The 25,292-nt window shown below is 40.7% G+C and overlaps 1 protein-coding gene across 2 annotated transcripts in view; it reads right to left on the bottom strand.

Annotated features, from left to right (window-relative positions):
- Positions 1 to 25,292, bottom strand: part of LRRC2 (leucine rich repeat containing 2) — a 218,740-nt gene that overhangs the window by 178,672 nt on the left and 14,776 nt on the right. For both annotated transcript variants that reach the window (XM_033928498.1, XM_033928489.1), the window contains exon 2: positions 19,196 to 19,342. In XM_033928498.1, the coding sequence (XP_033784389.1) occupies positions 19,196 to 19,320 (125 nt within the window). In that variant the 5' untranslated portion in view covers positions 19,321 to 19,342. The remainder of the gene's footprint in view (positions 1 to 19,195; positions 19,343 to 25,292) is intronic.

Below are 25,292 nucleotides of genomic sequence, written 5' to 3'. Positions count from 1 at the left end.
CTTGAAACCTATACAGGCAGTCCTTAACATTAACCTATAACACGTCTTATTGCCTTTTCAGTAAGAAACCAAACAGAATGTGCTTCAGAAAAAGGAAGACAAATTGAGACTTTCGGGTTTTACTTCCATTGAAAGCAATGTAAGTAAAACACAGATGTCTCAATATGACCTCCGTCTCCACCCATTCCAGTGTACATTTCACTCTTTCTCCCCCTTTCCACTCCATCCCTGTGTACCATATATTCCCTCTCTCATATGTTCTGAAATCTGTTTCTTCCCCTTTGGCCCTTCTACTGTATGGTCTGTCATCTTTTTCCTCTCCTTACCCCAGTATGGTATCTCTCTCTCCTCCTCCTTCCCTGACATCTCTCCCCTTCCCTGGTCTGACATCTCTGTCCTTCCCTTCCCTGGTCTGTCATCCCGGGGCTCCCCCCAGTTTCTTCTCCTTCCTGGTTTCAGGGGCTGGTTGAGCTTGGTGAACACTCCTACCACCTCCAAGGTAATCACCAGCATTAACTTGGGGTGTTGCCTCATCCACTGTCTCTTAGCCTAGGTAGGCCATCAAGGAACTACTCTAATAGAACCACATTTGCTATATCTATCCCAGACTTCTCTTCTAGTTGCAAACACCTCCACGCAACCTCTTTCAGTCTGTAGAAAAAATTGAGAGGGGTCTCTTCCAAAACCTGTGCCTGTAGTATTCTGGAGTCTGGCCCACTCGTTCCAAAATGGCTGCCTTAATATCTTTATAGAGAGTACAGCCATCTAGGTTGGGACTCTGGAATGCAATCTGGCTGTCCCCTGTGAACAGGTTTTCTAGATAGGTAGTCCATGTGGCCTCTAGCCAGCCGGCTAAGCAGGCAGTCCTTTCAAAATTCACCAGTCAGTGATCTAGATCAGCCTCTGGTGTCATCTTAGTCAATATTGTGACTGGCACAGTCATGTGGGACCCTGGGCCTTATAGTCTAGGAGAGAACTGGACTTGAGAGTCCTGTCGGAGTTCTACCAATTTCTGTAGTACTTGCTGCTGGAGCTGTTGATGCTGTTGCTGCTACTCCAAGTAGGCCTGCATAAATTGCTGCTGCTGTCCAGCATGACTAATCCCAACCCAACATCCAACACTCTCTATACCCTTATTACTCTCTAATATTCTTCTATTTACCTAATGTTATCTAAAACCACATAATTTTACCCCATTCTTATCTCCTAAAGACTTCTACTTCCAGTTGGTAACTCTTTACCCAACTTTTTTTTTAATTTTTTTATTACCTTAAAAATTTTATATCATCGCTTATTCTATTCTTTCAAATTTTGAATGTAATTCTTGTTTTTAGTTTGAATGTAATCCGCCTTGAACCGCAAGGTAATGGCGGAATAGAAATCACTAATGTAATGTAATGCTGGGTCTGCATAAATTCCTGCTGCTGCTGCTATTCTACCAGGATCTAGAGTAGCTTTTCCATGTTTCCCTGGCTGCCCTTGAGGACACTGAATATACAGTGTAGGTCCCTCTCTTGAGGTGAAGCTAATTCCCTTATCCTCTACGTATGGCTCGATATTAAACTTAGGCCCAAATCCCTGAAGTTCATGTGTTCCACTTCTTCTCGCAGGTTGAGTAAAATCCTACCCTGACACCACCTGGAACAACGCAAGCAGGGTTTGGGTTTTAGGCCTGTGCCCACACAGCCAGACACAATCACAAGCCGTAACGAAAAACTCTTTATTGACTCAAAAGGAAAAATACTCTGCACCCTGTTACTTCACAGGGACAGGTATACAAGGAATGGTCTCTTTGTTTTTAGAAGCAAAAGTCCTGAGATGGGCTTATGGCTTGTGGCTGCCATGCTCCAATCTAACCGGCAAAAGTCCTTCTTGTGACAGATAACAAGGTCTGGCCCCAGCTAGACCTCGGAACAAGATTCATACATATTCAGCAAAAGAAGGGTTGGCTTACCTCAGTCAAACAGAGTGTCTAGTGGTTACAGTCAAGGATCATACGGGAATCACTTCTTCTCCCCTGAGCCTCCTTAACCTAGCTCTCACCCTACTTCTTATACTTCCTGGCAGCTACTTCCCTGACTCCTCATTCCCATGTCATTTCCCCCTAAGGAGGAATTCCCTATGTTAAGGTGATTCTGACATTATGAAGGAGTATCTAGTAGGGGGAGTGGTAATGTCTTTGGACTCCTTCACAATATCCAGAAGTGACAAAAGTGTGACTTGAACACTAAAACTGCGTTTTGTTATTCATTTTTTAATGTCTCTTTTGCACTGTGCATGTGACATGTACCATATTTATTAAACCTTAAACTTTACATTTTTATGATTTAATACATAGTTCTATGAAATCTAGATATAGTAAATAATTAATAATATTATAATTAAGGTATACAGATCCTAACAGATTAGGGAAATGAAGACAAAGGAGTAACCAGATGTTTGCATGTGTTTGGCAAAAGAAGATGAGTCATTCAGCTCTGCATCTAACTTGCTGATACCCACTCCAACCAAATACAGTGATACCTTGGAATCCGAACTAAAAATTCAAGCAAATTATGCCCCAGAATCCGAACGCCCTGCACATTGTATGCGTGTGTTTGTGTCCCAGAATCTGAATGCTGCTTTGGAATATTTGTTAATATTTTACCTTAAAATCCAATGTATTTCCTGTTACAATTTGAGTTTGTGGGACCCAGGAATGGATTAATCCAGTTTCTATTATTTTCAATGGGAAAAAATGTCTTGGAACTCGAACGCTTTGGAACTCAAATGGGGTTCTGGAACAGATTAAGTTCGGATTCCAAGGTATCACTGTATAGAGATCTGAAAATAGTAGCCAGTACAGTAAAGATACACAACTAGGCTATTCTATCATATCATCCAACAGACATACTCAGATATATCCTTACCAACTAGAGTTCTCTCAACTGTTTTATAGACAATTGTTAACAGCAAATCAGTGATCTATGAAAGTATTAAAAACATTCATCCTTTAAAATGTTGCTTAAAATTGTATTGCGTGCCTCATGATTTCTAATACCAATAATATTAAAATTACCTTTCTGTTTTGTTTTTTTTTATTAGCTAAAATAAAATAAATAAAGGTGAATGAGCACAAAGCAAATATCTGGTTTGATAAATGGGTTTTTTTTAAAACGTTTTCTATTGCAGGAGGAAGTAGTTACCAAAACTATTCTCATAAGATTTAACAAGAAAATATTTCATGCTAATAGTCAAAACCTGACAAAATAAATATTTACAAGAAAAAACTGAAAATTAAGATGTATTTTTCTCAACTATGAAGAAAAATGAATTGATACATTTAATAGGTTTTTAAAGGGTCAACCTTTAACAGGTGTAATTAGCTATCTTTGGGAGATGGCAGGGTAAATTACTCCTGCTGACTGGCTAATTTATCTCCTTAATTCAGTCAGCAAATTTAAGGGCCTTTCTATTTAAGTTGCATTAAGCTGCTAACAGTGGGGTTTTCAGCATTGTTTTCAGTAAAACACTGCCAACTGTACTAAAACAGGAGCCTGGGCCTGACACATGAGTGGGCAGAGGTATGACTGGCACATGGGCTGTTACCTTGCACTAGTTTTCATGACTTGATAGTGCAGCTGAACACACCACCATGTCAAGAAAAGCCACTTATAAGGAGGTTGTCTCCTTATATGGAAGGCTGCCCCCTAGTGATAGTACCACAAAACTACCACTAGAGATCAGGGCCTGCGTTAGGGGGAGGCAAGCAGAGCAGTTGCCCTGAGCCTCACAGTTACAACTATGGCTGCCAGCTTCCCTCCCTTCCTTTCCTGTCACTTACTTCCTGCCCTCTCTCCCACCACCACCACCTGCAAACAAAATTAACCCACGCGGCAGGGCCCTAACGCTGTGCATACCGTTGTCAGTTTCCCTCCTCCTTTCTCCCCTCATGACATAACTTCTTGCTTCATTACATGACCAGTTCCTTCCCAAGCCCCACCTACCACACTGTCTACTCCTATCAAATCTAAAATGTTCAAATTATCCAACATGTATTACCTTAATTTCTCGACAATTCTTATGTAATCCGCCTATATATCTTGTAACTTCATGACAATTCTTATGTAATCTGCCTTGAACCGCAAGGTAATGGCGGAATAGAAATCACTAATGTAATGTAATGTAATTATGAGAGGAAGAGGGAAGGTGGCAGTGGTACGCACAGCATTAGGGCCCAGAGGTGTGGATTAGTTGTTTGCAAGTTGTAACAGCAGCAGGAGAGAGGGCAGCAAGTGAGTGACAGGCAGGGAGGAGAGAGAAGCTGGCAGCGGCATGGTTTCAAGTTTATTGTATTTGACATACCGCCTAATTAGGTAGGCGATTTACATAAAATGAAACACATTTGTACAAGTGCTTCAAAGGTCATAACATAATAAAATAAAAGAGGGAGACAAACAAAAAGACACACTAAAGGGGAAAGATGGATACAAAAGGAAAAGCAGTAAAGGATACAATATCTAAATTTTAGGTGTGAGGAAGGACAAACCAAAAGGAAAGAAAAGACACATGAAGGGGCAAAGGGTGCAACAAAGGGCCTAGAGGAAAAGGAACAATGCAGACGGGCAACAAGTGAGTGACAGGTGTATTGATGTTCTAATACCTACCACAATGTTTATAATGCAGTCTTTTCATAGATCCTTATTGCGTGACTCCTGGAAATTAGTGCTATTATCATATGATAGAATTGTTTTCTAGTTACAGAGTGACGGTTGTAGGATTTTATATTACTTAAAACTATGACCGACAATGGATTTTGGATTTGAACTTGAATTTATATTACATCTTTCTTGGTAGTAGCTCGAGAAAAGTTACATTCAGGCAGAGTAGATATTTCCTGATCCTGGAGAGCTTCCAGTCAAAGTTATAAAGCTGTGCTACTGATTAGCAGTGCACTGAATGTACAGAAGCTCATTCAATGCCCATGGGCTTCTTTGCATTTAGCACACGCTAATAAGTAGCACTGCTTTGTAAAGAATCTCTAAGGGCCGGATTCTATAAATGGCAACTAACGGTGCCTACATTTTAAATGCCACTCGGCACGGTTGTCAATTAATCGCTAGGTGCCAGTGGTGCCTAAACAGACTTAGGTGTTGCTAAGCATCCTATACATAGATGCCACTCCATTAGACCAGCTTTTCATTTGCCTAATTTGGTGGCATCTATGTTGGACATCTAACTCAACCACGCCTATCCTCCACCCTTAACCATGCCTACTTTTTTAGATACCTAAAATATGGCTGTAGTGTTGTTTTGTTCTACCAGTCCCAAATGGTAATATAAGCAATTAAGGTATGGACTCAACTCAGTTTTTGAGGAAGGTTGAGGGTATGGATATAAACATGCACAATAAATGGATGGTGACTTTGGACGTTACATCCTTATACACACAGATCCCCCAAGATGAGGCTTGTACAGTAGTCGATGAAATTCTCCAGCGCAGGCAAGACCCCCAGCGCATTACCACAGCTTTCTTGAATCAATTGACACATTGGGTTATCCATGAGAATTATTTTAAATATCAGGATCAATATTTTCAGCAAATTCAAGGAGTGGCCATGGGGGCCACGTTGGCCCCCTCGGTTGCATCCCTATATATGTCCAATTTTGAAAATAAATATGTATATGGGTCCCCATGGTACTCTCAAGTATTATATTGGGGTAGGTTCCTTGATGATATATTTTTTTCTGGGAGAACACTAGAGAGAATCTTGACCAGTTCATTGACCACCTGAACTCCGTAGATGATAACATAAAGTTCACAATGACATGTCATAACACTTACATCGAATTTCTAGACATTGCCATTTCAGTTAAAGAAGGACGTATATGCACTTCCTTATTTAGAAAGCCGATTACCAGGAACACGGTTCTCCATTTTGACAGTTTCCACCCCTTTAAGCTTCGGTTTAACTTACCTATAGCCCAATTTCTTCATATTCAGCGGGTATGCTCCTCTATAGGAGAATTTAAGAACCAAGCTACTCTCCTTTCGGAGCATTTTAGACAGAGGGGTTACCCGGAAAAGGCTATCAGACAAGCTTACTTGAGGGCTAGATTTGCCCAACGCGATCTCTTACTTCAGGAGGCTATTCCACCCCAAGATAGGGTTAATGAGACATTGACATGCGTGCTTCCCTATTCTAGGGCTGCTAGAAAGGTGGTGACAATGATGAAACGACATTGGTGTATTGTACAGACCCACTGGACTCTTCAATCTTTCCCCAGGATAGCATATTCAAGAGGTGTCACGTTGGGCCAAAAGTGCAATTTCCAAAAATATGGGGTGGCATCTAGACAGGAAAGGGGGCGACACAGTAAGTGTGGCAGATGCCAATGGTGTTCCTCCACTATTGAGGGTGATTCCTGGCAGGTTCCCGGGAGAGAGCTGATCCTATACTCTAGGACCAACACTGATTGCACCTCTCAGGATGTAGTATATGTGATAGTTTGCCCCTGCGATTTGCTATATGTGGGGCGTACATCGAGACCTATACATGTCAGGCTTACGGAGCATAAATCACGGATAGTGAATGGGATTATGCAGGCTCCCCTGGTAGAACATTGGAAAACACACAATCACATGATTGAGGAGATGAGATGGCGTGTTATTAACAGAGTTATTGGGAGGGATGGTGGGAAAGATCACAAGAAACTGAATGAAAGTGAGCAGAGATACATTTTCACATTGGACACTGTTACACCCTTTGGATTGAATGGGGAGATAGAGTGGATGTCTATGATTGGGTAGGGGTTTGTTCAGTCAGACCCTGGTGGGAGGTACACGATTATGAATGAAAGATGACAGTGTGTATATATATGTCGGGGTTTGACGCCGCGGCCATCTTACTCCTAACAGTATTATGAGTCGGGTGACAAGCGCGTTCTCGGTAAGCACATATTCTTTAATTGCATAACATTAAGAAGGATTAAGAGGGGCAGCTACACAGTATTTGATGGTAACTGTTCTTTTTTATGATGTTTAGGGAGACCCTTGATACAGCGTCGGTAGGCGCGAAACATGTCGGGTTAGACTCCCAGACATTGGCTGATAAGCTAAGTATTCACACTATTTCTATAATAGAGATAACATTCTTTTATAAAAACGCATGAAACATTATATAAACAAAAAATATGAGCAGCCAGTGATGAAGTGCCACTTAAATCTCCACGCAGTCATAAGAAAGTACAGCGGCGGAGTGGTGGGGCTGAGGCATACTCATGAATGATATGTAAAATTGTCTATACTAGTCCATACCTTAATTGCTTACTTTTTTCGATAGGCATCATTAGGCATCCTTAGGCATGGAAGGGCACCTCCACCTAGGAATTGCTAAGCATCCTAAGAGTTCAATGCCAAACTCTTAAATTAATTAAACTGAAAACCAGCGTGGTCAATTACCATGCCAATTAAACCAAATTAAACAAATTGGTGCAGATCCTGAACTTAGACATTGCTAGATGGCCACAATTAGAGCACCTAGTGGTTCCTAATATAGGCAACTTATATAGAATCAGGGCCTAAGTGTGTACCTGGGACAATGGAGGGATAAGTGACTTGTCCAAGAATTCAAGGATCAGCAGTGGGTTTTGAGGGGTTTGGGGAGCCCCCTTTTTAATTTCTGTCCTGGGCCCCACAATGTCTACAACCAGCCCTGCTAGGGTTCATGGTGGCCATTTTGTGAACCAGACTGGACTTTATCAGAGACAACCATTTCTGTGAAACACCTGGGAGGGTTCTTATGGAGATATATTAGCATAACTTTGAGCCAGGGCAGGGGCATCTTGAGCTTTGCTGTTCATGGGGTTGGGGGGATCAGAAGGGTATGACTTCAGGGGGATATTACAGATTGAGGGTGAGGGGTCAGGCACTCTCTTAGGGAGAGGAGGAGATAGTAGATGCTGCAGATGGGCAGACTGGATGCGCCGTTTGGCCTTTATCTGCCATCATGTTTCTATGTTTCTATAATTATCCCTGCAGAACTTCCAAGTCCTAAGCCTGTCCAAAATATGCCTCTAACATGCCCCTTTAAGATTTAGCCGCACGAGAAACAAAACAACCAAAAAGATGTCTACAAAATCAGTTTCAAAAATGGCCACTAGGACGTTTTGACTAGTAAGATGTTCAAGTGCCAGTTTGTGCTGTCTTGTGAACATCTATCTTTTTTTAAAATGAGCCCCTTAAGGCACTTTTTAACCTGATGATTTTGATGCGTAGGGATTATGTAGAGAAGGATCCTGCCTCTTTGGCAGAATTGGTTATACATTTCTGGGCATACTGTGCATTCAAGGCTTTGACTGTGCTTTCTTTGGGTAAGGCTCGCCTAGTGTCTACTAGTAAGAGTGTTTTTTTAAAAAAATTTGAGCCCCTCTTTATGCAATGAGTTACCTTTCTCTTTGCAAGCTGAGAGATCACACAAACACTATAAGCATTTGTTAAAGGCTTATTATTATAAGATGGCTTTTAGCTCTTGCCTTCCTGATGATTAGAAACATAGAAACATGATGGCAGGTAAATGTCAAATGGCCCATCCACAGCAACCACTATCTCTTCCTCTCACTATGAAATTCTACATACCTGTCCCCATCACCCTTTCTTGAATTCAGACTGTCTGTCTCTACCACCTCTACTGGGAGACTATTCCACGCATCTATCACCCTTTCTGTAAAAAGTATTTCTTTATATTACTCCTGAGTCTATCACCTCTTAACTTTATCCTATGCCCTGGAGTCTCTTCAGTTGAAAGAGACTTGTCTCATGCTTATTTATGCCACATAGATATTTAAATGTCTGCATAATATCACCCCTCTCCCACCTTTACTTCAAAGTATACATATTGAAATCTTTAAGTCTGTCACCATACACCTTATGACGTAGACCATCAACCATTTTAGTTGTCTTCCTCTGGACTGACTCCATCCTGTTTACATCTTTTTGAAAGTATGGTTTCCAGAATTGTAAACAATATTCTACATGAGGTCTCAGCAGATTCTTATACAGGGGCATCAATACCTCTTTTTTCCTACTGGCCATACCTCTCCCTATGCACCCAAGCATCCTTCTAGCTTTCTCCATCGTCTTTTCATCCTGTTTGGCCAAGTTAAGATCATCACATATATCACACCCAAGTCCCATTTCTCTTTCATGCACAAAAGTTCTTCATCCCCTAAACTGTACTGTTCTCTTGGGGTTTTGCATTAAATATTAGCTGCCAAATTTCAGATCCTTCCTCATGCTTCACTAGGTTCTTCCTCATGTTTTCCACCCCATCAAGGCTGTCTGCTCTATTGCAGATTTTGTTGTTATCTGCAAAGAGGCAAATCTTACCATCCAGCACTTCAGCAATATCACTTCAAAAATAAAACAGGCCCAAGAACCGAACCTTGAGGCACACCACTGGTAACATCCCTTTCCTCAAAACGATCTCCATTGACCACTACCTTCTATCTCCTTTCACTCAACCAGTTCCTGATCTAGTCCATCACTTTAGAGCACATATCAGGGCACCATTTAGATATCTGGGACTAGACCTGTTTTAAAAATGAATAAAGGTCACCAGTGGCGTACCTAGCATATGTGACACCCGGGGCCCATCATTTTTTGACAACCCCCCCCCCCCCATCTGTATGAAAAACATAATTTTTAGTAACAATCCACACGTCACACAAGAGTGTACCTAGGAGCAGAGCAGAGGAGCACTCTAAGGGGTACTGCAGTGAACATCATATAAAAAGTCTCGGGTATACATGTCACTATAACAAGTTGATATTGTATGGTGAGTCCTCCAAAATCCACCCAAAACTTACTGCACCTACATAAAGTATAAAGGCAATTATTGTGGTATACAGGTGGGTATAGTAAGTTATGAGTGGATTTAATATGACGTTCACTTGCAGTAACCCCTAGAGTGCCCCTCTTCCCTGTGGATAGTTTGCTAAGAATGCTTGCTGCTTGGATGTCCCAATAGCTTATTTTTGTGTGTTTTTCATTTGGATGTCTTTATATTCGAAAATTGCCAAAAAAGATAGACATACTAAGGGCTGAAATGTCTAGATAGAGCATTTTTTTAAAAACCAATAGATGTCTTTCTGTTTTAAAAATAGCCATTTTCTCTGCTGGATTTCTAGACATCTTTCCCCAAATGTCCAGACTCAGACTTAGATATCCTATCGAAAATGCCCCTCTATTTATCAGGCAACCAAAGATACTGGAGGAGTACAGGTATAAAAGGGTGACATGGTCATATCTATGGATCTTTCCAAGAACAAAGATAGCCATATTCTGTAATATTTGCAGCTTTTTAAGATTTTCATTAAACAAACCAGCCAACACAGAATTAGTATAGTCCAGCTGAGACATAAAAAGAGCAAATATGAAAGTATGGAATGAAGACTCATTAAAACAACCCCAAAGTGCACATATTTATGGAGTGTTGCATAACCCTTACAAAGTAAAACATTTACCTGAACATCAAAAGTCAATTGTCAATCAATCAATATACCTAAGAACCTAAAGGTCTCAATCATAGCTTATTGGTTCAAAAATGTCACTGACTTAGTAGGTCAACCATCTTTTCCCATCAGTCAACATGCATTGGTCTTCCTCATATTCAGGACTGAACAGTGATCCCTCAACCAATGGGACCTCAAGCTCAAACAACTTGTAACACATCCAAATTCAAAGAATCTTTATAGACTTCAGCCATCAAAAGAACATCCTTAGCATAGACAAAAAGGCTAATCCCATGCAGATGAATCACTCCCAATAAGGGACACATAAAAAGATTAAATAACATAGGGGATAAAACTGACCCTTGATCCTGACCTAATTAAAGGTCTGGGATGTATGACCTGATTAAAAAAAAAATTGGTCAACCACTTCAATACTACACAATCAATTTCTATGACATATAGCCAATCCAGCAAAAACTTGTGATCCACAAAATTAAATGCTGAGGTGAGATCAAGGGAAAATGATCAAGGCATAACTACTTTCACCAAAAATTCTCTGACCTCGCTAATAAATTCCATCAGAGTGGTTTCCATACTGTAGCTAGACTGAAATGCTATCTGCCTACAGTGCAATTTCCCTTTCGAATTCACAAACTCCAAAAGGTAGCACTCAACCACCTTTTCAAGAAGTTTAGTCAAGAACAACATGTAGAGGAAGGAAAGCAGTTCTCAGGTCTGAAAAGATCTAATGCCTAACCTTTCACTACTACTATTACTACTATTAATTATTTCTATAGCACTACCAGACGCACACAGCGCTGTACAGAGTCACAAAGAATAAGAAAATAGTCCCTGCTCGAAAGAGCTTACAATCTAAACAGGCAAGACAGACACACAGGATGTCATGGATACAGTTAAGGGGAACGGTCTAACTTGGTCTAACTAATGCATTTTTCCAAGGTCAATAGAAACTCCTCACTTACTAGACTTTGATTCAGTATAGAGAGCACTAAAGGTAACAATCCATGAAATGATAAAGAGAGCCAAGTCGGGGGTTTAGGAACCAACATTGTACAATTTTCTTCACCTGTGTAAGCAACTTCTCCACACCAAATAATGACAAAGGTTGGAAAACTTACCATTGATCTAGACCATTGATTCTTAAACCTGTCCTGGGGGACCCGCAACCAGTCAGGTTTTCAAGATATCCCTATTGAATATGCATGAAGCAAATTTGCATGCCTATCACCTCTAATATATGCAAATCTGCCTCATACCTATCCAGAGTTGTTCCATCCAAGACAGAAACTTAGATAATATGGCTTTAGACTAGTCTTTTGTCCCATACATATCTTTTTACCTGATGATTTCTCTAACCTGCTCTTAGAGACACATATCATCTCTTGGAATACTTTTCCTAATTCTGCCTTGAACTTGGTGGCTTTATCTAGGCCAATTTCTTGCAAGACTAGGTATTCCTATCCATGGTTTTGTGAAGGCCTTTGACTGCTTAAGAATCAGGCTCATAGAGATGAAAGGAATTGTCACAAACATAGATCTCAGCCTTCCTTTGCTTGATACACAACTTCTCCGTGCTGCTACAGCAAAAACATTAAATGGCTAAAAAAAATCTTACTACTGAGACTAATTGGGTGGTCCATGAGGACAGCGCTGAAAACCCATTGGAAGTGTATTTAAGCAAGGACCATTTTTAAAATTAGTTCCTTGGATAAACAAATGTTTACCTACAGAAAAGGGCCACTACAAATGGTCACGCTGACCACTTGCAAGGATTTTGAAATCCCTATAAGCAAAGTTTTGAAATCCCTATAAGCAAAGGGGCAAAGTTATCAACACAGGCTAATATTAAAGAGTTGTGAATAAACGTGGATAATGGCGAGCCAGTTGATGTAGTGTATCTAGATTTCCAAAAAGCTTTTGACAAAGCTCCTCTTGAGTGGCTCCTGAGAAAATTAAAGAGTTATGGTATAGGTGGCAATGTACAATTATGGACTAAGACTTGGTTATCAGACAGAAAGCAAAGGGTAGGATTAAATGGCCATTTTTCTCAATGGAGGAGGGTAAATAGTGGTGTGCTACAGGGATCTGTACTTGGACCAAGGCTATTTAATTTATTTATCGTCGATCTGGAAATTGGAACTACGAGTGAGGTGATTAACCTCCTCTTTTACTAAGACGCACTAGCCAATTTAGCGCACGCTAAACGCTAACACGCTCATTATATTCTATGCATGCGTTAACAGTTAGCGCACGCTAATATTTAGTGCACGCTAAATCAGCTAGCACACCTTAATAAAAGGACCCCTAAATTTGCAGATGACACTAAACTGTTCAAAGTTGTTAAAATGCATGCGGACTGTGAAAAACTGCAGGAAGACCTTAGGAAATTGGAAGACTTGGCATGCAAATGGCAGATGAAATTTAATGTGGACAAATGCAAAGTGATGCACATTGGGAAGAATAATCCAAATCAAAGTTACCGGATGCTAGGCTCCACCTTGGGGATCAGTGCACAAGAAAAAGATCTGGGTGTCATCGTGGTCAATATGCTGAAACTTTCTGCCCAATGTGCAGCAGCAGCCAAGAAAGCAAACAAGATGCTAGGAATTATTAGAAAAGGGATGGTAAACAAGACTAAGAATGTTATAATGCCTCTGTACCGCTCAATGGTGCGACCTCATCTTAAGTATTGCGTTCATTTCTAGTCTCCTTATCTCAAAAAAGATATAACAGACTAGAAAAAGTTCAAAGAAGAGCGACCAAGATGATAAAGGGGATGGAATTCCTCTCGTTGAGGAAAGACTCAAAAAAGGCAGGGCTCTTCAGCTTGGAAAAGAGACGGCTGAGAGGGAGATATAATTGAAGTCTACAAAATCCCGATTGGTGTAGAATGGGTACAAGTAGATCAATTTTCTACTGCATCAAGATTTATAAAGACTAGGGGGCACTCAATGAAGTTAGAGTAATAATTTTAAAACCAATAGGAGGAAATATTTTTTCACTCAGAGAATAGTTAAGTTCTGGAATGTGTTGCCAGAGGATGTGGTAAGAACGGATAATGTAGCTGGTTTTTAAAGAGATTTGAACAAGTACTCTGCTGTTAAGACAGACATGGGGGAAGCCACTGCTTGCCATGAATTGGTGGCATGGAATGATGCTACTATTTGGGTTTTTGCCAGGTTCTTTTGACTTAGATTGGCCTCCGTGAAGACGGGATACTGGGCTAGATGGACCATTGGTCTGACCCAGTAAGGCTATTCTTTTTTGTTGTTGTTGTTTCTTTATTCAATTTTAAATGAAAATATAGCACATACATACATTAGGAAACAGAAATCATATAGCCATATTGATAATTTCACAAAGGCAAAGAAAAAAATGAAAAATATCACAGAATTTACTGTGCAATTAAATTTAATGGCTGTAATTCCCCTATAAGCCCACATTAATTAGGATAGAGATTTTTTTTAGGAAAAGAGGCTTTCTACAAAAGGAAAAAGAAAAAGATTACATAATATAAAAGGCATCTCAGACATCTCATCTCTTTTATCTTCATACTTCACATTGGAAAACTAGTTTCCATTTTCTTCCCTCGTATCCTTAATCTGGACCTGTACGCTACACTTATTTTCAAGAAAAGCCTTTAGTGGTTTGGATTCATAGAAAAGAATTAAGCATATGTTGACATGGGCTACTATTAAGATGTGTTGTTTTATCACAAGTCAAGCTGTTAGCATCGAGTCCCATTTTAAACAATGCTATAATAGTGTAACTTGTGGTAAAATAACCTGGCTGAACATTAGCCCTTAGGGTTGTAATTATCAAAGTAGGCTATAGTTAAGGCATGTTAATTTACAACAACTTATGGTATTTCAGCACAGTTTCCATTTTATACAATGAGTTCTAGTTACTAATAACTGGGGTTAACATCTAATGGGAGAAGCTATCAACATAGGCTACCATTAAAATGAATTATTTTACCATGAGTTATGCTATATATTTTAGCATGGGTGTCCCACTTTATGCAATAAAATCCTACTACTACTGCTACTATTAATCATTTCTATAGCACTACCAGACGTACACAGTACTGTACAGATTCACAAAGGAGACAGTCCCTGCTCAAAAGAGCTTATAATTAGAGAATGACACGAGGAAAAAATTTGTACCTGTCCCTGCCCCATTATGATTTTATATTGTTCTTATTTTATTAAAGTATAAAAAGAAACAATATTCTGTACAATTGTCATTTTATAAACACAAATAATACAGAGCAAGGATCAACAAAACCCCTGTCTCCCCTCCCCTTCCCTTCACAAATATCCCTTCCACTATCGAGAAAACTGTATAAGCCAAATTACTACAGGAGTAGTGTTAGGGGAATGCAACTAGGGCAACTGTCCCCTACTCAGAGAGAGCCTTAAGCCAGCTGGAGCTAAAGAAGCACGGTCTGGGCTTTGCAGTCCCTAGTTATAACTAATGCCAGCTCTAGCAGGATACATATTTCAAATCTGATATATTCTAATCACAAAATAGAAAATAAAATTATTTTTTCTATCTTTTGTTGTTTCGTCATTTTATTCTTCAAATCGTGTTAGTCTCAGCTCAGGTGCTGCTCTGTTTTGGTTGGGTTTTTTTTTGTCTTCTCTTAAATCACTTGCCAGGGTCTCCTGACCATTTGATATTTCTTCTTTCTCCATGCTTACCATCCATCTTCTATCTCTATGAATGTATTGTTTCCCATGTTCAGCATCTTTCTTCTCTATGTCTCCTATATGTCCCTATCTAGTATTTCCCCTGTGCTCATCTCCCTGCCTTCATCATCTCACCATTCTATGATCCCCTCCCCCTGTGTATAGTATCACTCCTCTATATCCCTATGCCCCCCATGTCCAGCATCTTCCTTCTGTGTTCTTATTCTCCCCCATGTCTAGCCATCTTTTCTCTGTGTTTATATACCGTCCCATGTATAGCATTACCCCTCTGTATCCATATACCATCCCCATGCAGCATTTCCCTTTTTGTCCCTGTTTGTATGCTCCCCATTTATGCCCATTTCCCCTTTTTTTGTATATCTCCCTGTATCCAGCTTCTCTCCTTTCTTACTCCCTTATACTAATGTGTCTCTCACTCTCTCTATTTCCTCCCTCTCTCTGCTATCTTCAGTATTTCACTCACTCTTCTTTCATGCTCTTGGTTCAGCTTTTTTCTTTCCCTTCCCTTCTCTCCCTTCCTGAAGGTCCTGCACCTCTCTCCCTTCCCTCTAGCCCCCTTCTCATAGGTCTAACACCTCTGTCCCCTCCCTTCAGCACCCAGGTGTTTGTCTGGCACCTCTCCCCTCCAGGTTTCAAGTTTATTTAAAAAAAAATTTATACCGCTTAATTAAATTTCTAGGTGGTGTACAGTAATAAAAAATATATCTTAAAAGAAATAAAACAAGTTGGAGTTAAAATACTATACAGAACCGGATTAGGTTAGTAGACACATATAAAACATATATACTAACTGTACAAAATTAGGAAAGAAGGGTAAAACTACAATCTTTGAGAAAAAGTACACTTAGGGGTAAAACAATAGGTGAGGGTAGAAGCTGTAATTGTTTTAGTCCTTAAAAGGACAGTTTTTATCCAAAAGCTCCACTCCACCCACCACATGGGTCCAGAATCTCTTTCCCTTCTCCCAAATCCCCAGACCAGATCCAGCAACTGTCTCCCTTCAGTTCCAGCTGGTCCAGCAGCCCATGCAATCCCCTCCCCCCTTCATAGATGCAGCAGCATTCCCCCTCTCCCCCCATTGTGAGTCCAGCAGCCCCCTCCCTCCCTATTGTAGGTCCAACAGCCCCCCTCCCTCACTCCCGATCATGGGTCAAAACTGGAAATAAAACTGCGTTTCCCCTGGGTCAGCCCCTTTGTGCCTCCCAGAGTTGGCCTACCAGACTCTTAAAAGCTTTATGGACGAAGAGGCAACATCGCATGCAGGGATGCTCTAGCCTAGTCCCTCCTTCTGATATAACTTTTTTTAATGTAAACCGCTTAGGATTGTTTTAAGCGGTATATCAAACCAAAATAAACTTGAATCTACCTGATAACTCCTTAGTAGTCCAGTGGGGATATCTGGAGGGGTCCTGAGGGGCATCTGGTAATCACTGGACCCAACCAAATCCCCCCCCCCCCCGAAGACTCCACTGGATGCCTACCCTGGACCACCAAAAAGTTGTCAGGTAGTCACTATGAGGGTTGGGCAGATGAGGGGGGCATACATAGGAGGGTTGAATCCTGGGGAGGGGGAGGAACACACTGCCACAGCCCAGGAGAATCGGGTTGCAGCTCTGCATGGCCCAATGCTCCTAGATGGTAAAATAACCCAGCAAAATCTGGAGTTATTTTACCATGGTTTTGGCTCCTAACGCGACTTACAATGATTCACCACAAATCACTGTAGGATATTTGCATAGTTATGAGATGCAAAACATGAATTTGCATATTTTGCATCTCATTACTCTCTAATGTGCAGCAACTTCGATAGTGCCATGTTATTTTTAGAACAGCACTATAGCTGTTTAAGTCGCATTATGTTTCAATTAATGCTACTTATAGCCCTAACGCAGTTTGAATTTCCCTTAAGTACTATTTTTATGTTCCGCTGCACTAACCACTAGGCTACTCCTCTGGCCTGCATGTTGCATAGTAACATATCCCCTTTTAACTAAACTGCCATAACGGTTTTTAGCGCAGGGAGCCACGCTAAATGCTCCGTGCTGCTTCTGACACTCATAGAGTTCCTATGAGCATCGGGAGCAAAGCGGAGCATTCAACGCAGCTCCCTGAACTAATAACTGCTATTGCAGTTCAGTAAAGAGGGGGGATAGTAACATAGTAAATGATGAACCAATTACATCAGTTGGCCATTTGGGAAGCTAGAGATGCTGGAATTACTAGAAAGCGAATGATGTTGTTTCTACAAACCTGGGATTCATATTTGCAAGACTTACATCCTAAGGGCCGCAGTGCGGTTTTAAGTTGGGTCTCTTAATTGGGATTTTATTTAATTGAATGAAAATAATACTGGTATGTTTTAATAAGGTAGGGTAGAGAGTACCATTGGGTGGGATGGGGAGGGTGTGGAGAGGGGTGGTAGAGGTTATTGAAAGGTTCAAATACATAGTCACATATAGATAAAGTAGGGGTTTATTGAAAGTGGAATATGTTTATTTTATTATGTATATTATTTTATTATGTTTGATGCATTATTGTTGTAATCAGTGCCTTGATGTTATATTTGTTGTATTTGATGATGTTTGCATCAATAAAACTGTTTGAATCTAAATGATGGCAGATAAAGACCCAAATGGTCCATCCAGTCTGTCCAACCATACACGCTCAGAATGATTATAATACCTGTAACTGACATAAAGCCTGTTTTCCCCACCGCCCCCCTTTCTGGTTTCACTTTCAGGGGAGAGGGAGGGGAACAGCAACCCCTGGAAGATTTAGAAGGTGTCATGCATTAAAACCTCCAGCAGTCAGCTGCTTAATCAGAGTACCTTTTTATAACTTAGATGTGACTTTGAAACTGGTCTAGATAAAAATGTCTTCTTTAGATAAGAGAATGGCACAGGGACAAATTTCTTCCTGTCCCTGCCCCATTCCTGCAAGCTCCGTCCTCATCTGCACAAGCCTCAAACACTTTAAAATCATAAGTGTTCAAGGCTTGTGCGGTTAAGGCAGAGCTTACGGGAATGGGGCAGGGACAGGGACAAAACTCACGGAGACGGGAGGGGGAAAATGAGTTCCTGCGGGGACGGGGACAAATTTGTCCCCATGTCATTCTCTACATTTAGATATGGCTGTTTCTTCCCTTTTGAAAATCATTGTTGGACATCGGTCCCACCTTCTGTAATGTATCGATATAACCTATTTTTAGTTAAAAAATTTTTTTTATTGGTTTTTGGAAAACATAAAAAACATAAGTACAAAAAGAAGAGCTTCCAAGGAAGCACAGGTTAGCCCATGTTGATAAATTCTCCCCTAAGTCATGGATTTGATGCTACTAAAAATCAGTTAAAAAGTTCATTGGTACATGTATCTATTGCTTTTAGTCTTACATTAATGGCATAATTTGTCAGTTTTATTTTGGAAAAAAAAAACCAAGTAATCAGATAAATATATGCTTTAGATCTGTATCTAGTTAGCAATATACAGATATCAACAGAAAATACAGTAAAACCTTGGTTTGCGAGCATAATTCATTCCGGAAGCATGCTTGTAATCCAAAGTACTCGTATATCAAAGCAAATTTCCCCATAGGAAATAATGGAAACTCAGATGATTTGTTCCATAACCCCAAAATTTTAATACAAAATACAGTACTGACTGTACTTGTATTGCAAGACCTCGCTCATTTCGAACAGTCGCTACACTGCGGGTGAATTGGGCGTTCAGCCATGCTCAGTGATGCAACGTGCGTATATTGTGTGTACTTGATGTGACGAACATATACGTGCTCGTACTGCAAAACAACGCTCGTTTATCAAGTTAAAATTTAATAAAATGTTTTGCTCATGTTGCAAAACACTCACAAACCACGTTACTGGCTATCCACGGTTTGACTGTATGTTATTACAGATTACAATGAACTGATAGCTCAAAAGAAAGCTATGAATTAGAATTATAGAGAACTGACTTACTTTTCCAATGAACTCTTCTCTACTCGTTCCTTTTCTTTCTTCCGTCGTTCTCTGTACTTTTTCACCCGGGTTTCCCACAGTCCTCTTACAAGAGAAAAGTCAAATACTATCACGTCACGGGCCATAGTGCTGACATTTAAATTTTCTCTGAAAGAAGAAATACGGCATTAAGTGGTGATTCAAGGAGAAGCAATCGTTTATAAAGTTCATTTCCACAGAGATTGTATCAAAACAAACTACAAGATAATATCATTCTTTGTGAAAATAATTAATACTTGACTGGAGGCAGAAAAAAAGGAGAATGTATGCAAATATACCACGAGCCACTGGATAAAATTTTTATTCTCTATGGTTAGTTAGGCTGAATTGCTTAAATTTAAAAAACAAAGTTTGAATAATTTCCTAAAAGAAAAGTCCATAAGCCATTATTAAAATGGTCTTGGGAAAGTCCACTGCTTATTTCTAGGATAAGCAGCATTACATCTGTTTTACCCTTCTGAGATCTTGCCGGGTACTTGTGACCTGGAGTGCCCAATGTTGAAAACAGGATACTGGGCTTGATAGACCTTCGGTCTGTCCCACTATAACAATTCTTATGTTCTTATGTCCTACCAGGGAAGAAAAGGGTACATCAAGGAAGACAAACAAATTGCAGACAGACTAAATTCCTTCTTTGTGTCCGTCTTTACGAAGGAGGACACCACAACAATACCAGAAGCAGTGGAAGTGTTTAAAGGAGTAATAGAAGACAGCCTCACCACAGTAGAAGTGGATTTGGACCAGATATACTACCAGATTGACAAACTTAAGAGTGACAAATTCCCTGGACCGGATGGAATTCACCCAAGAGTCTTAAAAGAATTGAAGGTTGAAATTGGAGAGTTATTACAAAAACTTGCCAACCTGACAATTAGAACTGGACAGATACCGGACAACTGGAAGATAGCGAATGTCACGCCAATTTTCAAAAAAGGATCGAGAGGAGAACAGGGCAACTACAGACCTGTGAGCCTTACGTCTGTCCCTGGAAAGATGGTTGAAGCACTGATTAAAGATAGCATAGTCCGGCACTTGGATACACACGATCTGATGAAAGCCAATCAATATGGCTTCAGGAAAGGGAAATCATGTTTAACGAATTTGCTTCAGTTTTTTGAGACCGTGAACGAACAAATTGATAGTGGAGAACCGGTGGACATAATATACTTAGACTCCCAGAAAGTGTTCAACAAAGTTCCACACGAAAGACTTCTCAGGAAGCTACCAAGCCATGGAATAGAGGGGGATGTACAAAGATGGATAGGCAAATGGCTGGAAAACAGAAAGCAGAGAGTGAGCATAAATGGGAAGTTCTCCGACTGGGAGAAAGTGACTAGTGGTGTACCCCAGGGCTCGGTACTTGGGCCGATCTTATTTAATATTTATATCAATGACCTAGAAGAAGGAACATCCAGTGAGATCATCAAGTTTGCAGACAACACAAAGCTATGCCAGGCAATCAGATCACAGAAAGATAGCGAGGAACTCCTGAGCAACTTGTGTCAGTTAGAGAAATGGGCGGAGAAATGGCAGATGAAGTTTAATGTGGAAAAGTGCAAAGTAATGCATTTAGGCAGAAAGAACAAGGAACATGAGTATAGAATGTCAGGTGCAACTCTGGGTAAGAGCGAACAAGAAAAGGACCTGGGTGTACTGATAGATAGGACCTTGAAACCGTCAGCACAATGTGCGGCAGCGGCGAAGAAAGCAAACAGAATGTTGGGCATGATAAAGAAGGGAATCATGAGTAGATCGGAGAGGGTCATAATGCCGCTTTATAGAGCAATGGTCAGACCCCACTTGGAATACTGCGGCCAACATTGGTCTCCCAACCTAAAGAAGGATATAAAATTACTGGAGAGGGTGCAGAGACGAGCAATGAAACTAGTAAAAGGGATGGAGAACCTGGAATATGAGGATCGACTTAAGAGACTGGGATTGTTTTCCCTTGAGAAAAGGAGACTGCGAGGGGATATGATCGAGACCTTCAAAATACTGAAAGGAATCGACAAAATAGAGCAGAAAAAATTATTTACATTGTCCAATCTGACACAGACAAGAGGACATGGAATGAAGCTAAGGGGGGACAAGTTCAGGACAAATATCAGGAAGCTCTGCTTCACGCAGAGAGTGGTTGACACCTGGAATGCTCTCCCAGAGGAGGTTATTGCGGAATCGACCGTCCTAGGATTCAAAAGCAAACTAGATGCACATCTCCTTACGAGAGGCATAGAAGGATATGGGTGACTAAAAATTACACCAGGTGTACACCTGGCAGGGCCTCCACGTGTGCAGATCGCCTGACTTGATGGATCGATGGTCTGATCCAGAGATGGCGCTTCTTATGTTCTTATGTACTAGTGTTTAAGCCCATTACATTAACGGGTGCTAGTAAAGCCTCCTTCCCTCACATGTCCCCTATTTTCAGCCCCAGCTCCAAACCCATTTTTACCCTCCACCATGCCCCCTTCTCCCATATTTTCCCTTTCAGCCCAGCCCTTTTCTCATCAGCAGCATTTCCCTTCCCACCCCACTTCCCTGTGCAGTAGCAGCAGCATTTCCCTCCCCCACCCCACTTCCCTGTGCAGCAGCACCTTTTCTGTGCTCCCCCTGTCCCTCTTTATTGCTCCCCCTGTCCGGCAGCACCTATTCCCTGCTCCCCTGTCCCTCTTCCTTGCTCCCCTGGTCCAGCAGCACCTCTCCCCCGCTCCCCTGGTCCATCAGCACCTCTTCCCTGCTCCCCCGGTCCCTCTTTCCTGCTCCCCCGGTACAGCAGCACCCCTTACCTGCTCCCCCGGGTCCTGCTCCCCCTGTCCTTCTTCCTTGCTCCCCCCGGTCCAGTAGCACCTCTTCCATGTTCTCCCGGTCCAGCAGCACCCCTTATCTGCTCCCTCGGTCCAGCATGGTCGTTTGCAGCCTGGTGAGGATCGCAGCCGGCTTTTGCAAACCTCGCAGGCCGCTCTGCATCTCAATAGCACGTTCCCTCCTACGTGATCGCATACGTCAGAGGAAACGTACTACCGAGGTGCTGTGTGGCCTGTGAAGTTTGCTACAGCCGGCCGCGATCCTCACCAGGCTCCATTGAAGGTGTCGGCAGCGGTTGGTGAGTGATGGCGGGAGGGGAGGAAGCTCCGGAGTGTTCCCTGCCGTCATGTTCTATAATAGAATTCGGCCAGGGAACAGAAAACACGGCGGCAAGGATCACGAAACCCTAAGTGCGCATGCGCGCTTAGGGTTTTATTATTATTAATACTCTCACCTGGTATATTCTCTCACCTGCCAATTGAATTCCTCTTGAAAAGATGTTAAAGCTTTTTGGAAATGCTATATCTCATTCTCAACATTTTTAATATTCCATTTTAGCCTTGCGAAAATTAAACATTTATCCTGCATCAAAACTTTGGGACCCCTTTTACAAAGTTGCAGTAAGCACCAATGTGCGCTTATTGCAGCAAAAAACCCCAACAAAAAAAACAACATTCTGCAGGGCACACTGAGGCATCCTATGTAATTTTGCCATGTGTACAATTTTTAATTTTCAATTTTAATTTTAACTTTTACCCTCCCTTTTACTAAGCCACGATAGAGATTTCTAACACTGCCCAGAGCGCTAAATGCTCCGACGCTGCTCCAGTGCTCATAGAATTCCTATCAGCGTGAGAGCAGCGTCGGAGCATTTAGTGCTCTTGGCTGTGGTAGAAATCTCTACTGAGGGTTAGGAAAAAAGGGCCTTAATTTATCATTTTAATTTTTAATTTAAAGGGTTCCTTTTAGTAAACTGTGATAGTGTTTTTTAGCACACGCAGGATTTTAGCACGTGCTAAACCCACGTTACACGGCTAGAACTAATGCCAGCTCATTGCTAGGATTAAGGGCTAGCGTGCGTGACAATTCAGAGCACGCTAAGTACGTGCTAAACCCGCTATCGCAGCTTAGGGCTCCTTTTACAAAGGTGTGCTAGCGTTTTTAGCGCACGCATCAAATTAGTGTATGCTAGCCAAAAAATTATCGCCTGCTCAAGAGGAGGCAGTAGCGGCTAGCGTGTGCGGCATTTTAGCACATGCTCTTCCATGCGTTAAGGCCCTAGCGCACCTTCGTAAAATGAGCCCTTAGTAAAAGGAGCCCATAGTTTCAATTTTAAGTTTTTGTTTGTTTTTTTTTTTTAACTTTATGCTCTCTACATTTTTTTTTTTCATTTTGAGATGTAGTTCTTTTTCTCTGTTTGTATCAATCATGGCCCTCTTTTACTAGAGGTTTCTACTGTAGCCCGGAGTGCTAAATGCTCTACTCTGTATTTCGAGTGAACTGGGATTCACATCTTTTTGAACAGGCTCTCTGCTGGCATAGCAGATCTTGGACATCTCCGTTCCAATTTGTATGTCCTTTCTAAAAATGCAGTGTTAATATTGGTATGCTTTTTAATGTGGAATTTTAGCTACAATTTAAGAAGTGTAGTTATCTTCTGTGCTGTCTGTCAATGAAGACGTGTGAAAAGACTTCCTTAATTGAGCCAACATGAGGTTTGGAATATTTTATAAACCACATCCATTTTTCCCTGAATAATTTTAGTAAACAAAGCACTAATTTTTCACCATCAATGCATGTGAGAATCTGTTGCTACTATGCAATAGCAAGGAATTTTGTAAAATAAGCCTGGTGTTAATGAAAAAGCTGTTGCACATGAGTGGCTAAAAGTGCAAGGACTATGGAAAGAGGATGGAATAAAATATTTAGGCATTTGGATTAAAAACATGTTGGAAGAAACAATGAAAGTGAATGAAAAATTTCTATTACAGAAGGTAACAGAAATGTGTAAGCAATGGAATCCTTTACATCTGTCCTGGTGGGGGAAGAGTTCAAACTATTAAAATGATGATTTTGCCTGTGGTTTGTTATCAAATGGGTATGTTACCGGTTTTTTTTTCAGAGGTCCTTTTATAAAAAGTTAAATTGTATTCTAACAAAATTTATTTGGCTGGGTAAAAAGGCTAGAATTGCTTTAGTATCTCTATAAAAACCGATTACAGAGGGAGGGGTAAATTTTCCCAACTTCTGTAGGTATCATCAATCCTATATTATGTGCCAAGGTATATATTGGATCCTCCCAGAGCCTGTTGATAATATCCCAGATTGGTTTTGGTTGGAATGGCGCCTCATGTTTCCTCTGCGATTTTGCCATGTACTTAGTATCAAAATGCCTAGACTATATAAAGAAAATAGAATACTTGTAGACACATGGAAAACAATAAGATATGTGAACAATTTAACACCTAATCCAATTAGTAAATCAACAAATCAAACTATATGGCTGAACTCCAAGAATCAAATTGGCGGATATAAAGTCATCTGGAAGCATCGGATGATGGCAGGAATACGTGCATTAGAAGATGTTATTTCTAATGGTAAACTGCTTGAGTTTTCACAGTTGCAACATAAATATGGTATTAATAATTCACAAAGTTATAGATGGCTGCAACTAAAGCAAGCTATTCAGGAGGGGTTCCCTGAATGGAAAAATCTCACTAATCAATATAGTTTACAGTTCTTATGCTTTCAGGTAAACTTCCTGGGACACCAGGCCACACAGTGGTACAAATTAATAATTGGATTTATAAATAAAAAAACCAAAAAATGGTCTTCAAGACATTTGGAGCATTGAGATCAAGCATCAAATTTCTGCGCCACAATGGCCACAAATGTGGACTTGGAGGATGAGATGTACAATGTCTGCATTTATGTGACAAACTTGTTTTTTTCTGTTACAAAGAGCATTTAGGACCCCTGTTCGTTTACATAAATTAGATAGCTCTAAGTCTGATAGATGTTGGCACTGATATCTCGAAGCAGGGACTTTTGATCATTTATTATTCTATTCTCCATTTATTTTGGATTTCTGGAAATCAATATGGGGCCAAATAAATAGTTTATTGGAGAATCCGGTAGCCCTATCATATGATACTATTTTATTTGGCATGTCAATGAGGGTAAAGAGTCAAATATCCTCAAAAAATAATAAGCTCTTGCTAATTATGATTGGAGTCGCCATTCAACAAATTAC

Source organism: Geotrypetes seraphini, chromosome 1 (assembly GCF_902459505.1).
Source record: "Geotrypetes seraphini chromosome 1, aGeoSer1.1, whole genome shotgun sequence".
Taxonomy (NCBI): domain Eukaryota; kingdom Metazoa; phylum Chordata; class Amphibia; order Gymnophiona; family Dermophiidae; genus Geotrypetes; species Geotrypetes seraphini.
Note: the sequence above shows the minus strand (reverse complement) of the source record. Positions and strands in the feature narration are given on the sequence as shown.